This window comes from Rhopalosiphum padi, chromosome 4, assembly GCF_020882245.1.
Source record: "Rhopalosiphum padi isolate XX-2018 chromosome 4, ASM2088224v1, whole genome shotgun sequence".
Classification (NCBI taxonomy): Eukaryota; Metazoa; Arthropoda; class Insecta; order Hemiptera; family Aphididae; genus Rhopalosiphum; species Rhopalosiphum padi.
This window is the reverse complement of record NC_083600.1, coordinates 24,447,131-24,464,718: the sequence shown is the minus strand read 5'-3', so window position 1 is coordinate 24,464,718 and position 17,588 is coordinate 24,447,131. Positions and strand designations below refer to the sequence as shown.

At 25.2% G+C, this 17,588-nt stretch overlaps 1 protein-coding gene across 10 annotated transcripts in view; it reads left to right on the top strand.

Annotated features, from left to right (window-relative positions):
* The window catches only part of LOC132930762 (prestin), a 57,959-nt gene that overhangs the window by 22,688 nt on the left and 17,683 nt on the right, over window positions 1-17,588 (top strand). Inside the window, exon 1 of one of the 10 annotated variants that reach the window (XM_060996795.1) lies at window positions 1,575-1,971. The exons of 7 other annotated variants lie outside the window; for them this stretch is intronic. In XM_060996795.1, the coding sequence (XP_060852778.1) occupies window positions 1,892-1,971 (80 nt within the window). In that variant the 5' untranslated portion in view covers window positions 1,575-1,891. Of the gene's footprint in view, window positions 1-1,574; window positions 1,972-12,728; window positions 13,566-17,588 lie in introns of those variants that run through there. 2 more of the 10 variants (XM_060996804.1, XM_060996806.1) reach the window with 2 other exon arrangements.

Genomic DNA, 17,588 nt, shown 5'->3' with positions numbered 1-17,588 from the left:
TTGTTGTTTAAAAACGAATGCAAGTAGTGGCATGTACTCTGATTTGCCAATAATTTTGGAAAATTTTCATTTTATTTTGAGTAAAATATCAAGAAATCGAAAAAACCTGATTAAAATTGACATACATCAGAGAAGAAAAATATTCATTTTGCCCTAATTTTCAGTAAAATATACAAAATTAAAATAAATTTCAATATTTTTGAGACAAAAATTTTGACGACATGTGATTCAAGTTAATAAGGTTTATTGTGTCTTAAAACAAATTTAAACGATTACTCTGGAATGAATTAGCTTATAAAGTGCTTCAATAAATTGTTAATTTATATATATTATATATACAGATATTATATCTCAATATATTTTTAAAATTAAAAATTATAACATTTCACCAACGTGGTTTATAATAATTGGCATTCACATTACGACAAACTGAGTTCTGTTCATTGACGATTTTTATTCAAGTTTTAAATTTCACGATAACACTAAAATGATTAATTGTTTGTCAAGTGTTTCACAAACGTAAATATACATAAAATAATCTTTATATTAAATCATTTACATGCTGTTTTATTATTTCTTTTACTGTATAATTTGCATCATATTATATTATGTATTATAGTTGGTAATAATTTTTAATAGTTTCCAATATACTGATTATTTTACAAATGATTCATCGATTAATTTGAAACTAATGTTATTATTAATACATTTATATAATATATATGTATATGCTCAGAAAGAAAATATTGTTTCGCATCATTATGTAATGATATAATTTTATAATTAAATTCTAAAGAAGCGGCTTTATTTTAGACGAAACGTAGGTTGGTTTATGTAATTATATTATACGGGGTGATAATAATATTGTTCATTTTTATAGTTGTCTAACTTAATATATCCTAAACTAATCTGATGCTTAATAAAATGGTTTATTTGTGTAGTAACATTTAGGGAGTAAATTTACGAATGTACGGCAATAATATTATGACTCTAGAATGAGTGATTGTAGGTTATTATTAAAACAAATATTATATAATTAATAAGAGACGTGATTGGTTAAAGTACTTTTTCAAATAATATGCAAATATAATTATATGATGCATTATGTTTATATTGTAAAAATGAGGTAAATGATTGAAAATACTATTATTTTATAATGTTTTCTTTATCAATAGTAATTTATAAATAGGTACAGTCATTATTTTAAATTTTTCGAGTATAAATTGATTAGAATTTAACATCCATCCATAAACTGGAATTAAATTACGATATAAACGTTAATAGGTATACGCGTCAGGACAAATAGTGATAAATAAACTTGATAGAAGTTAGATAGTCGTAGGTATCTGCTACAGATCGGTGATCACTCTGTATATTTTGATATCTTAAACATCGACCTTTGAAATAGACAATTATCTACACACACGCACAGACGCATATATGCACACAATTACAACAAAGGTCGACGGGTGTTGTAAAGGTATTATATATAATATAATTATTTCCGTTATAGAGTTCGTTATTCTAGATCAATCATTAGATCATTTACTAGCATTTTCATCGTAAAATTGTAAATGTAACTTCTGATTACTGTGTATTTTAGCGGCTGCAGTTTTATCTGTGTTTTATTATTTGTGTCGTGTTTCGAGTACTTAACAGTACATATCGATCACTAGTGGATATAGTATTATTACATAGTCGAAAGTTCTCGCGTGTTATCGAATTAACTCGTGATCACAACATTATAAATTGTACGTGAATTTTATTGATACGTTTATTATGTTGTCAAATAGTAGTCATTTACATTTTGGTGCACGCGAATAACCGTCGGAAATCGTTTAGCCATAATATTATAATATTTACACTATACCAATAAGATTTTTTTTCTACGATGAACGAAAATGCCGAAAAGGATACGTATGGAACTTTTTTCGACGATGCCACTTCCGAAACGTCGTTATTAAATGCCAAGTATGTACATTGACCAAAATATCGTATAATATATGTATTATCTAATTGTCCAGAGTTGAAAACACTGTGCATAATTAATCATATTTCGCTTATTAGATATGTTTTATTTAGTTGTTTATAAAATATATTTATACGTTTCAATTTGATTTGAATTATTAGGCGTATTTAGTTTATTCACTCGTCGTATATTATTAGACTGGAAATTTGCAGTAGGTGTCTGTCTATCTGTTTATTATTAATTATTATCTAATTGAATCGTTCGTATTACTTTAAATTTTGAAAATATATTTTATGATTCTAACATATTATTATATATGTTATATTTTAAACTATGATTTAATTTTTTTTTCTTTTGTAAAGCCAATAAAAAACATTATTAAAATAATAGATATAATAATAATAATAATTATTATTTTATTTTATTATTATTATATTATTATTATTATTATTATTATTATTATTATTATTATTATTATTATATTTAGTTATACATTTTAGTAAAGGGAATTACTATTTGTATAATTTTGTAAAAAGAAGCTATTAAATGTAAATTTAAAATCTGTAAATTATATCAAATGCTTATTAAAATAAATATTGTTACTTATTATAATTGTATAAGTTAACAGTATTTAACTTGAAAAACTTTTAAATTCTATTGGTGTAATAAATAATAACATAAAACGTAGTAATGATTCAGATTTTGATTACTTACTTCTAAGTCTGATGAACTATCAATTAAAAATATTGAACAATTGTTCTCCTTATTCGTTATTTCGCTGTATACCTACCAATGATGTACATTGTAATACCATTTTTAATATGCTAGTGATAATCTTTAATTTTAACTAGTGAAAAATTATATGTACCTAATTAATAATTATGTTATGAAAGTATGAAATACGGGTTATTATAATGACCTAGGATTTCTTGAAATGATTTGCGCTGTGATGAAAATAAATCATTGAATATATTAATTAATATTTTAATTATTCATTTTTTAAATAATGGTTATTTAAATTATTCGTTTTAACATTTCATTTCTGTTTAACTAATTAATAATGTATTTAATAATGTACGTAATATGCATTTATGGTAATATAAGTTTTTTATATATATATATTTTAAATAGGTACTTAATATAATACTTTTATTAAATAACTTCTATTATTTTTAGTTTTAGGAATGCATATTTACTATATAAATGTGGTGCATATAATTGACGAATCTATGAATCACTGATCGTTAATTATTAAAGCTCATTTTATTTAATGATTTCTACAATAAAAACAAATAAATAGAAAAATACCCCTACAACTTTTAACTGCTAATATTTAGTTTTCAAATGCATTTTATAATTTTTGATAATGTCGAGTATCGTTTTATATTAAACATAAATAAATTGTCTAAAAATATGTCGAAAATTACAATTTGAATAACATATTTTCTTAATTCTAAACGGGGCTTGGGTATTCAGTATGTTTATTAAAATAAAAAATCATTAAGTGTTAATGGTATAAAATTAGAAAAATTATTCTTTTGTGATGTGCAATGGCCAATGGATACACTAGAGTCTAGTGACTAGACATTACTTAGTAGTTAAAAGTTCAATTATTAGTCGATAAAAACCTTAGTACGAGTATTACTTTACATACATTTTACTGTAAATGATTATGATTAAACTTTTTAAATAAAAAAATATTGCACAAGCTGATTTTATAAATTTAATAAATTTCATCATTTTAGTAAATAAATTATCTTCAGGTATTACAAAAATGAATATACTTAATACAAAGATGTAACTCTTATAATATAAATTAATTTTTAAGAGTACTTCATATTAAATGATATCTATAAATCTATTTTTATGTTTAAAATGAAAAATTAGAATACCAACGAGCACGATGGTAAAGTACTAGGAACTATAGTAGCGAATCTAAAATTTAATTACATAAGTACATATTATTACAACTTATTGGATTAATCGACAATTATTTTTATAACTTAGTATTTGAAAAGTATTATCAGATTTTTTTAAAATTAATAATTTATTTTTTATTACCATTTTATCTATATTATTTTCTTATTAATAACACGCGATGACGTAATTTATATTGTATAGTATTTTTCAACGCGTATCATTGATATGTTAATGTATCGTGTTGAAAATCATAGAAATATAGAATAATTTTGGTTGTCTTATATTTATTAGCCAGTAGCCTAGATAAACATGATATAAACAACTGTTTAAAATATAATCAATATTTTAAATTAAAGAAGACAAAAAAGATGTCATTTAATATAAACATTAGTTGTTTTTTTTAAAAAAATATTCTCAGTATTTGTTATTTTGTGTTTGATATTTTGCGTGAAGTAAGGGACGTATGGCAAGATTTTACGATGGTTGTTTTTTTCCTATGCACGTATGAAAGAAGTGATCTGAAAGTTTCATGTAGCAAAGAAATTTTAACTATAGTTGGTATTCTCAAAACGGAAAATGTTTCCATTTTCCTGAGTACTTAGTTTCTTTATATAGGAAAAACTACTTCGATGAAAAGCGTTAAAGAAATGTCGACGAGTGCTGGTTTTAACATCGAGTACCACTTAGAACCGTTTTTAAAATGCGATGATTGACTTTATCACTTAAAAATTTAATACCACAACTGTACAATATCGTAGTACTGCGCAGATAATTTTATAACGATGCGAGAACCGTGAGGCAAGTGCTGTCCGACATTCTGTCGATAAAGGGTTTATTTTAGATTAAAAATATCTACTTACGATATCTTAAACTATATGTTCATTGTTCATTGTGGCTCGTGGCTGATAGACAAGGGATGCTGAGATCGCTACTTTTAGCGTTGACCTCACCTGGGTCTGAAATATTGGTATTTGTGTTGACAATTTGACATCATACATTTAAAATTGATGTATCTATACTTAATTAATGAATATTATTAATAAATAATCATAATAATATATAGTTACTAATGTAGTATTTTCTTACTACATAGTATGCAGTATAGAAGCAGTTATTATTTATTGCATTATGAATGGTGTTATTTAACGCTGTGTTAGTATTTTGTAAATACCTAAAATAATTATATCAATTGGCTATTAGTATTATATTTTGTATAATTTTAGAAATATCCATAGATAAAGAAATTTAATTTTAAAATGCTAGTAGTCATTAAATGTTTTTTTGACATAATAAAATAATGTATTCACATGAACATTTGTAATTCATTAAGATCATTTTAAAATATAATTTGATAAAAATGAAAATTTTTAAGACATTTTATAGAAAATATTACTGAGAAAATTATTAAAATATTTTTGTTTCTTAAAAATATTTTAAAATTATATTTAGAATGTTATTTTATTCTGTTTCTGGTATTGAATTAAGTGATTGAATTAAAAAATAGTTATTTTAATTAATTAAATAATTATCTGTATGAAGAGTCAGTTATATATTTTTAATAGATGCGTTGTACTTTATGAATCTGTGATAATATTATAGTATTTAATAAAATAAAATAAAAAAAGTATTTGTCTATCATTTTAGGTTTACTCGCTGTGCTTATATTCATTAAATATATTTCTAACACACCGAATAATTAAATACATTTTTTCTCATGAAAACGATTGGTACTCGGGTCTCAAGAATGCCAGTCTCCCATTGATGGCTAGTAATTACATTTTAATATTTTATACACATCATGATTAACACATTATAATTTATTTATCATTTTTAAACAAATCATATTGTATTACTCGTAATAACTTATTCTAAACGTTAATCGTATTCACATATACGTAGTGTTGCATGTATTCATGATAGGTTTTCGAACCGAATTTAAATGTTTTGTATTAAATTTATTTCATTTTAACGTAGGTATGATTTTTCTTTATCGTAATGGTGTTTGTAATTTTAAGACAGTAAATTTAATCTATATACAGATTAACGCGTCTACTTAATCATTGAGTAATAGTTAATTATATATATATGTATATATTTTGTTTTGTAATTGTACTTATACTATAAGTATTCGTTCTTTATCTAAGTGAGTTGTACATAATCATAATATTTTAAATGACAATAATTGTTTGTACTTAACAATATTATACATATTTAAAATGGTTATTATTTAGTCGCGTGTAAAAAATATGGTTAAGAGTGTTAAGACTATAGGCAGTAGGCACTAATAAGTAATATATTTGGTGGTTCTTAGATTGACCAATAATTTTAGGTTTAGATATTTGTTTTCTAGTTGAATTCTATATAAATTGGACAGTAGTTATGCAAATGCGAACCACTTTATTGTGTAAAATATTGATCAAAACAATAATGCGCAGAACCTATTTATAAAATATTTGTTATGAAAAAATATATAAAACGCACAAAAATAATAAATTATAATACAGTTATTAGTTAGATTTCTTTTATTTGAAAGGAGAGAAGAGGATATTTTATGATGTCTGAAGTTAAATATAGGTACATGTAAACTTTAATATATTCATATATTAATATATTAATCATAAATAATGTGTTTTTTTTTAATTTTGTTGGTAGGTATACAAACAACCTAACCTATCTGTTTTTTTTTCAACACAATTTATTTTTATGTAATTGACATTAGATTCCGGAGATGTGTTATTTTAACAAAAAATAAAGTGAAATAATTTAGATTTTAGAAAAATAAAATACTATGTCGATGTAATCCGACTGTAGATATTATTATAATATTTCATAACATATAATGGATCGTATGGATCGTGATGTGTTAGGCATGTATATTTTATATAAAGTCTAACGAATTGTGTCAGAAAAATTACGCGATCCCACCATTTTTTTTACACATAACTTGTAAGTATAAACTATACAGTATGAGTAAAACGATTGCGGTAATTTGAAATTGGCGATTACGATGACGGAATACAGTTCACTTTGCTTACTTCTATAAAAAACAGTTAATAAAAAATATTCATCATCAACATTTTTAATAATAACTAAATATCTACATCCCATTTCATTCCTTTAGGCCATAGGGTTTAAATTTATAAAAACTTCAAAATACGTATTTCATCAATTGTGTTGAAGCGTATTTATACTAAGTTTTTAGTAAATTTGACTATATTTGACTATATTATTATTTATTTCCAATATAAACTTTTTTTATTTCTTTCACCTCTTTGCCGGTTTAATTTATAAAACATTCTTCTTAAATTATGCCTACAATATAAAATCAACACCCCCTCCGAAGGGGAACCTAATTTATTTAGTTTCACCTTGTTCGGGGGGGGGGGAGGGGGTTCACAAAAAAGTTTTGTATCCCTTCTCAGGGTTTAAACTATCTCTATATCGAATTTGGTTCAGCAGTTAGACCGTAAATATGTAATAAATAATACTGTAAAGTTATTTTCACATTTATAATTATATGTACGTATTGATACATAAATGTATGCCTTAATTATTATAGTACATAATGTATACACAACAATAATACTATTATAATTTATATAAACACTATTCTACTCTACTACCTACGTACGTGTTAACTGCTGCAATTTAATACGAATCAAAACCATTGTTAACGAACGCACGTTATAAATAATATTATCTGTGCAGCTTATTATATTATATAGCTTTGGTTTTTTTTAGTCATGTACACATATTACTCATTATGTAGATCAGAACATGTTCCATCAATCATGCTTCTCATGTATGAAGATCGATGAATGCTGTACTGTATTATTTATCATAATAGTTCAAATTTGGAATGGTAGAAAATGTATTAATTATTATTATTAATATTACTATTATACCTAATCGATGAATAAAAAAAAATAATTTTGTGTATCTCAATGCCGTAGCGATTCAACTGTATATTAAAACTGATGTGTAGCATGATATACAGAGTGATTCACTAAGTATGCTCACTCCTATCCTATCCTTTAATCATTCATTATTTTATTCCAACTATGATTTTTAGATTTTTAAACGTACTTATTGAAAACCGTATTTTCAAATACCAGGACTTGACATGCCATGAAATCATAGTGTCCTGTGATGATACCTAAACTCTAATACCTACCTAAACCATCTATTACTACTATATTTTGTACACAGACGGGATATTTTGGAAATTATTATGTATCAAAATAATTATAACTCTAATTTTGAATGAGCAATATCTAAGTTTTTAAACTGTATGAGTTATCAAAGTTATAGATAATTAGATTTGTATTATAATAGTCCATGATAGCAGGTTTGAAGATTAGGGAACTATGGTCATACTTAAAATAAAGTATTTGTATTTAGAAGCACACACTATGTATATATTATAATTATATATACGAAGTGCTGCAGTGAAAACGTTTATTAAAAGTAATTAAAATACTATTTATTATTCTTATATTGTATGAAAATGTTTGAAATGTTTTTCCAATATTTTTTTCATTTTTTCAATTCTATTTTATTAAAAAATAACGTAAACGTGCTTGTTATAACTATCTACTGTAATTGCATAAGTAAATTATTTAAATTAGTAAGTTTATTAAGAAAAATATAATTATTGAATAATTTTATTATTTATATTACACATTCAAAATAAAATATATCAATTGGTCATCAGTTGTACCTATTATTATTTATTTGTTCTCATTTTCATCATAGTAGTTTCACTGACACTAATTTTCAAGTTTTTTTATTATCATTATATGTTTGAAATCATAAATTTAAAAAAAGTATAGTATGTATATGTTATATGACTGTGATTACATTGCTTCGCCTTCGTCGAGTATTAGAATTTAACATAGTAGGCACTTACAGTTTATTATTGTAATAAATAATGTAAAAACATTCAAAACACGTTATATAATTCAAATTTAAAATAAAAAAATATTTGAATACTTTTACTCAAATACTTTCAATATGTAAAATTAAGTCTAGTACATAATTTACAAATCATCATAATTCATATCTAATATGATCCGTATACTACACAAAGATTGAAAACTCAGAAACTACTAATTTGAATATCGAGTTAGATACATAAACTAAAAAAAATCCCCTGCTTAACTGTTTTTATATAGGCATATCATCAATCATCATTTTTATTATTATATTATATATTTATATGCCGTTTCACGGTGAACTATAACGGAGCGTTGGAACATTGCAAGGTCCGTTCATTGCCGACGTATAAGTAGGTACAGCCCGATATCGTTATATAATAATAATAGTAGTAGTAATGATGTACAGGGTGATTCGCCGATCACAAACGTTTTCTGTAATTTAATCGTGTTTCTTCTGTATAAATATTATTTTCTTTCTCAAATTTTCGTGTATATATACCAGATATCTATCCAAATATATAATGCATATAAGTATTAAGTATAAAACTAATATTTTAAACTGCGTTTTCAAATACCTGGAATATTTACAGAACTTCCAAAAATGCATATCTATTATTTGTCAAAATTCGAAACGAGTCCCTATTTTTGAGTTATTTTATACCAAGGATGAGAGTACCTACTCAAATTAAATTTAAAACTATGAGTGATGGTTATTTATAAAAATCAACATTTTATTTAATCATTAGATGTTTAAGTCGTATAAAAGTAAGTCTTAAAGTACTTATTTCAATTTTTACAAATCATAAAATGTAATAAATGAGTTAAGTTATAATTTAGTCATAAATAATTGTATTATGTATTTATATCAATTGCTTATTTGAGAGATCATCTCAATGGAGAGGGAGGTATGGTAAATAAGACCCTAATATATATACATAGGTAATAGGCAAACAAAATGTACAAACCAACATTTATATAACTATTTTATGATTGAATGATTGAAAATCAGTCAATATAATCATCAACAGATATATACTGTGATGGAATTATAAATATTAAGTAATGCCAAACCCGTTAAATGATATTGTCCCATTTTTATCTCAGAACATTTTTGAACTATTAATTATTTGATAATAGCTGCACATTTGAAGTAATTAGATTAATTAAAAACGTAGATAAGATAAGACTAATGTGAGGTGGTTTATAATATAGGACAATATGTTAAGTAAAATAATTTATGTCAGGACAGTAGTAACTGAAATTAAAAAGATAAACATTTTTTTGTACTAAATTATTACCAAAATGGAAAAACTTAACATTTTTCACATTTCAATAAAGGATATTTGTTTCAAAAGTTGTTAGCGTAGATTCTATTATACTATAGAGCCTTAAAAATATCTAAAATATTAATATTAATAATACTTTACACGTGAATTAAAATCTGTTAAGTGTGGAAAAGTGCGTTTGGTAGATGTAACAACACTTATAACTAGGGCTCGGGACTTAAATAATTTGCTTATTTTTATGGATTGACTTAAAATGTAGCAGAATGTTATGGAAGTGTATGTCATGTTACAACACTTTCAGTTATGAAATTTGAAAGTGCTTTTTTTTGCTTTTTTCAACGATTTTTTAAAAATATGCTAATTTCCAGTTTTTCTACTTTTTATGGTTTTTTTCAGAAAATCCCTCGGAAAATCTATAAAAAATAAGGTAAAATGTCTCGGAAGTGAAGTTTGATTTTTTTATAATATAAAGATTTGTTTAGTTATTAACTAAAGGTTCTAAAAAAAAAAAATAAAAAAAAAAGATGTTTATTTTTTTTTTGATTTTTTAGTTAGAAACTTTTCATAACCATTTTGTTTCAATATTTTTTGTAATCTTTATTTATATTATTTTTAGCACAATTACAAATTAAATTTAGTACCTACCTGTTTTAAAAAGAAAGTTTTTTTTTATATATACTCTTAAATATTTTTGCTTAAATTTAAGTTTTTTAAATGCTTATTTGAGTGCTTATAATGATGTTTATAAGTGTTGTTTTAAGCACTTATTTTAATGATTTTAAGTGCTATAAGTCCCGAGCCCTGCTTATAACCAAATAAGGGATCATTCTTAACATTTTATTCACATTATAGGATAATCATAATTGTCAATTGATATGATAAATAAAAACATACCAAATACTCGTATTTTCTCATAAAAACAAATAATTAAGACTTAATATTTAGTACTTATTCTATTAAATATAAAAATGTATAAAACAACGTAAAATATTATTTGTGAAAAAACTATAGTGGAGATGGGCGACCGATTGATTTTAGCATCTCTCTCAAGTACGTCACTGATCTATCTTTGTGTGCGTGCAATGGAATCTGTGTATTATAAAATAGAATTTGTACAATTAATAAGTGTGTAGATGCCTACTTGGAAAATTCGAAAAAACCGTACGATAATACGAAAATGGGAGGGGGAGCAATAACGATTAGTAGGCTTTTGAGGAATCACCTTGTATAATGTATGAAAAAACAAGTCTTGTTTGCACGCATACTCACACTCTGCAGTGACCGATTTTGCACGTCCACAAGATCCCCGCGGTAATGTAGTATCCAATACTAGAATTACCAGTTTTTGCGATCGGGTCGCGAAATTTCAACACGCGATCATGCGCATACGTATACCTTCGTATTTTGTATTATTTTTCTCCACACATCGTGTTTGTCATTTACAAGAGTGTTTACGTTTTGCGCATCGCGACTGTCGATTTTTGTATTATTACTATAGTATTATCACCATTTTTTTATTTTCATCGATATAAATTTATCAATTACTTTATACATTTTAGAGTTTGTGAATTTGTGATTAATATTAAGTATACTTAAAACTATTGAAAACTATGCACTCGGATTGTATACGTATTATACTCTTAAAATCGTAAAAATATGCTCGGCAAACAAAATATTAATAGTATTCCGATTACTACACAAAGAGAACACGCAACGTTAAATATTATAATTTTTTTCTAAACTTCATTTAAAATCAAAATTCTTGGAATATGCATAAAAATAAAATATATTATGACCTTATACATAGTAAATTTTGCTAAATGTAATTTCATCTTAGAATATTCGTATTTGGAAGCGTTATGATATATGAAAATTGTTATATACCTATGCTTCAAACTTCGCCGTATATTGTCGAATTTTTAAATCGTCATCGTCATCGCTTTATGTGTATTTATACACTATGAATAATATAATTCTATATTATTATTTAGAATATTGTATAAAATATTCTGAAATATTTTCGTCCAGTCAGTCGATTTCAAGATCTCGTCAAGTCAATCCGCAGTGTACAATTGTATATTAGTAATCGTCGACGACGACAATAATAATGAAAATGTATCGTCGGAGAAGATCCTTGTATCAAATGTAACCTGGTTTGTGTGGAATAACAGCCTTAAGAACATTAATTACTTTTTATTAGTTAGACTTTGAAAAAAAATCCATTGCTAAAGAATATATAATGAAGATTTACATACACATACGAACATAATATTATGGACATATGAATATAATATGATCACGATTTTTATTGTTTTGCATAATGAAAAAGTTAAACTATTCTTTAATTAAGAATAAATCGTTATAAAAATATCATAGTCAATAAGCGTACAAGTACTTACATATAATACACGTATATATTTTTAAAGCAAATAATAAAACAATGTATATTATGAAGCATTGTGTTCTAATTTTTGAATATGTTGTTCATTTTTACCATCATCAATTTCCACTGACCATTTTGTACTGTACGACCGTCTGTAAGAAAATATTAACTTACGATTTTCTGGACTTATTTCAAAACCGGTCCTATCAATACCAAATCTAGCCTTAAGCACGTGACTACCTCGCCCATTATATACCGATGATCCTACCCTGACAATCGCTGTATATCACGCGGTTAACCGTTGGAGGTTTTAGCGTAGGCAATAATTTATAATTAGGTAGGCATTATAATAATAACGAACCGTAAATTATTGTAATGGTAATGATAATATAATTGCGATTATCCCGCCGACAATTATGTAGGTACGCGTTAATGGTTATCGGATAGAACGAAAAAAAAAAAAACGTTTAAAAAATCGGCACGACCCGCGCGTGTCCGCCGAAGCCCGATCCCCCACCCCTGTCGCCGGGCTCGCGGATGAGTCGCCCAGGCCCGCGGCCGTCCGCGCGCGTCCTCGACACCGCCGGACGTCGCCGGTTAAATAAAGTGCGGCAAAACCGCCACGAAGTCCGTCACAACGATCAAGTCTTCTGGCCGTAATACGTCGCCAGTGCTGCGGGTCGGCTTCAATTTGTGTCCGCGTGGTGTGTCTGCCGTTGTTTTTTTTTCGTTTCGTCTTCATCATAACATATTTTTTTCCGTCAACGTGTGATATAATTATTTTTCTATAGTAGAAAAAACAAAAAAAAAAAATCAATAAAACCGTCACAGTTTATAGTGTTTGACATTTTTTTTTCGCTGTGTCGTACCTATGCAATAAGTGTCGTTTGCAATATTTTTAGTCGTGTGCGCGTGCGCGCGTGTGTGTTTGTGTGTGTTTTTTTAAACGCATTGAAACTCGTGACGTAACGGTACAAAATATAATAATATATTATTATTTTATTTAAATCGCCAACGAACGAAAACAACATCACTTGGCCCGTGTCTGTGAGATATAAATAGGTAATAATGTATGTATTTTTACTCGTCAAAATATTATTTTAACCCGTTCGATCGGATATTTTAGACACGATGTTTTCACGATAACTTTTTTTTTCAAATCATTTTCCAACATAATTTTTCCGATATCTTTTTCGTCGAGTTTATCTTAAACGAAGATACGTTTGAGTAGTTGTATACACTGTTGGTACACTATACTTTAAAAATTCGGTTTACCGCAGCAATGTCATTAACGCGCACGCAATAATTCTTCCGAATTCCTAAACGTTTAAACATGTAGTAAGAGTTGGGTTTATATTCGAGCATAATATTATATTATCGTAATGATTATTCGAAACAATTTTAATTATAAAAGAAAAACCATTCCGTAGATTTTATTTCGAGCATTATTTCATGTAGTATACCTAACTTAAACAATTTATATCTGTTGTAAGTATTTCAAGTTATGTCGAATTATAAAATAAAAATAATAATAATATGTTTTTTTTATATAATTTTAAAAGAATGTCGAACTATGTATAAGTATGGATTTTATACAATGTAGTTATTATAGGCTCGGAGAGGATAATATTATATAACTTTCTATCATATTATAAGCGATATAATAAAAAATTAAGTTTTCCTTATATTTTCATATGGTATATTCGTTGAATCGAACTATGATCATTTTCTCCGTATCATTGCTCTTTATGTAACTTTAATTAAGAATAATAAATTGTGTTATTATGTGGTATATAGGTACCTTAACCTAACAACCAGTTTAATGTTTCTATACGCACACCACTCGTATATTTGGATAGTAGATTGGATATTCATTCGGCTATTCATAATAAATTACGAGATGTTAAACATATAATGATTTAAACGTTTTAATATTCGAATTAAAATTAGGCATTTATAAACGTATAGTATATACAACTGGATCCTCGTATACTGACCTTAATTGATAATTTAAATCGCATGTTACAATATTGTTTACACATCAGTCATTATTTCAAAACTCTTTAAATTGGTATATGTAACAGTAGTCCAATCCATTTTTATCATAATATGTGCATTGTATAATAGTGATAAACAATAATTTTACAATAAATATAAAACACATACGGTCTGAAGTAATTTTTATAGGAAATATTATAAAGTTCTTTCTTAAAATCGTTAGCAAAACTATAAAATAAACCATGTACAATTGCATCCTTCATGCTTTTCATAAAATTATTTTTTTAAAACTTTTTTTAGAATATAATAATAGGTTATTACCTATTTCGATACATAATTTTTGTTTTTATCTGTGTTTAATTTAAAATTAACCCATGAGTTTTTAAATATTATTTGCATAAAGAACGTGATGCCAACTAAACTCTATGTGACCTTAATCACGAGTGTTTATCACTTGTTACGAATAAAATATTGTAATTATATATTTCGATCAAGTAGATATGACACGACTATTCAAAAATTTAGAATTCTTATAGGTACGCAAACATGAATTGTTTTATACAAAGTATTTAAACATAAGTATTGTATTGTATTTCGTTTAAACAATCAGCCATTGAATATAGACGTTACTAGACGTTTTAAAACTTTTGTTGTTGGTATATAAATATTATGTAGTAAAGGTTATAGAACTATTATGTTATAGTTTTCAATATATGGCACAGATTTCAGCTTTTATTTTTGTCGATAAAAGTAGGTATTTTAAATTTGAGGTGGCAAAAATAATAATTTTACTACCACTGAAATATTATTTGTGTTACAAAAGTACAATTTATTGGCCCCTCAGTGATGTACATGATGTAATGAGCACATATAATATATATGTAATGTATAGATGCTAAAGTTGATATTTTTGGTTTTATCGTATATTATAAATAATCCACTATCTTACGATATTATATAGATATTTAAATTATAATACAATTTTAGTTACAAATAACTGTTATAAAACGAAAGTATTTGATGTATAGGTATTTAAATAATATCCTCCTTTATAATTTTGTTTCATTAATTATTTAGTTATAGTCTATAGTGGTAACTTGTGAAATTTACATTTCGGAACATTGAAAGTATACAAAAAAAATTTTGTCTTATTACTCTTAATCTATAAGTTATATATTCTAATTCTATTGGTAATCGATGATTTAGTTTCAATAATTAAATGCATGTTTTATCATTAAGTTTTCACGCATAATTTATTATTATATTTTCGATTAAATTAATGATTTGTTTTTGGTTGTTATGAATATAATATACAATGTTGAATGTATTAATTAAATATAATAACTTAAACTAACTTAAATAGTTTTAATTAATTGAAGTGACAATATTACAATAGCGACCGAGTGTAATAATAAAACTAAATTAGAACCATCGCTTTATGAAATGCTTGAAGTGAGATACACTATACATATTAAACATTTATTACTCGTAAACAATATTATTATTAATAACTATTAAATTATCACATTTTTATAACTCTGAAGTATAAAATGTCGTAGTATTTGGTTTAACAATTTTTTTGCTTGTAGTAAAATTTCCAAGTCGTTTTGTACAATTAAATAGTAAATGTTTTATTATTAATATTATTGAAATTTGCATGTGTAATTTTAGTTTTGACGTAAACTACTTCATGTTAAAAATGAAAAGTAAAGTTATTACTTCGTGGAAATAGTTAAAACTAGTAATAAAAATGTTGTATATACGTATTACTGTATTAGGTATGTTTGCATCTGTTTACTGTATTTCGCGAACTCTTCACTTGCAACTACTATTTTGTCATCTTGAGAATTTTTGTTATTTATAAACCAAAAGTATTTTATAATTCACTTTATTATAATAGTATGTTTATATTATGTTAATTCATATATTTTGCTTTATATAAGTAAAATTTTACTTTTATATTAGTCATTATCGTAATATATGGGTATTTTGAATAACTATAGCTATATTTTAACATACTAAATATCTATATATTATATACTTACTCATTTTCATGAAATATAGGCATAGGTACTTGAAATTTGATTAGGAGTAAAAATAATTCATAGTCATTTACAAATATTGAAAAATATATTAATATTATTTGTTCATTGAATATATTTCATGTACCTATTGTATATAATGCATATAGGTTTTATATGTATATAGAAATTAGGAATACATCAGAACAGGCTAAAATGTATATTTTTTTGTACTGCATACATATTAAGCTGTTGTCCATATGTTATCGTTTATAGTTAAAATTTGAATGATTATTTGACTTTAAATTGTAAGAATTTTGAAAAGTATATATTTTAGATTCTTTTTACAACAATTAAACTAATATAATTAATAAAATAATAAAAAATGAATTTTTTTAAAACATTCACTACAAGCCACTGTATACATTTTAAATTTATACTACATACTCAAAATTTTGAATAATTAATCCAAAGAATATTAATGTGTACAAACTGTACAAGCTGAAGTTAAATTATAATGTTCAGACAAATTTAAAAAATAGAAATTTCTGCAAAATCAAGCGTTGTGTATCTTAATAAAGTTTTCAAATGTTTGCTGTCTCAGCTCAAACAATATTTATAAAATAGTAAATACTCATTTATCAAATTACGAAGGGATTGTTCAATAATTACTGTATTATATTATAATAAGTAATATACATTATTTACAATTATTAAAAATTAATTAGTCGAAGTATTTTTTAATAGTAGTAGCGAATGGTTGTTTGAACTCGTATCATTTTTTTTTTTTACAATAATAAAGCAGTTATAGGTACTTATAAATTTATAATATCCTTGTTTATATTAAAATACTTGTGAAAAATAATATTTATCTTTAAATAAATAATAATGGTACGAGTACAGAGCAACCAAAGGTTATCCAGAGAGAATTTCAGCCAATATAAGTCACGCTTGACTCTTATATGCTCATTAGTTATTATATATAGATAAAATAATTAAAAGTTTTCAAATATTAGAGTTCGCCGCAGGTTTTTGTTTTTGAATAGACTCAATGTAAATTAATAAGTGTAACAA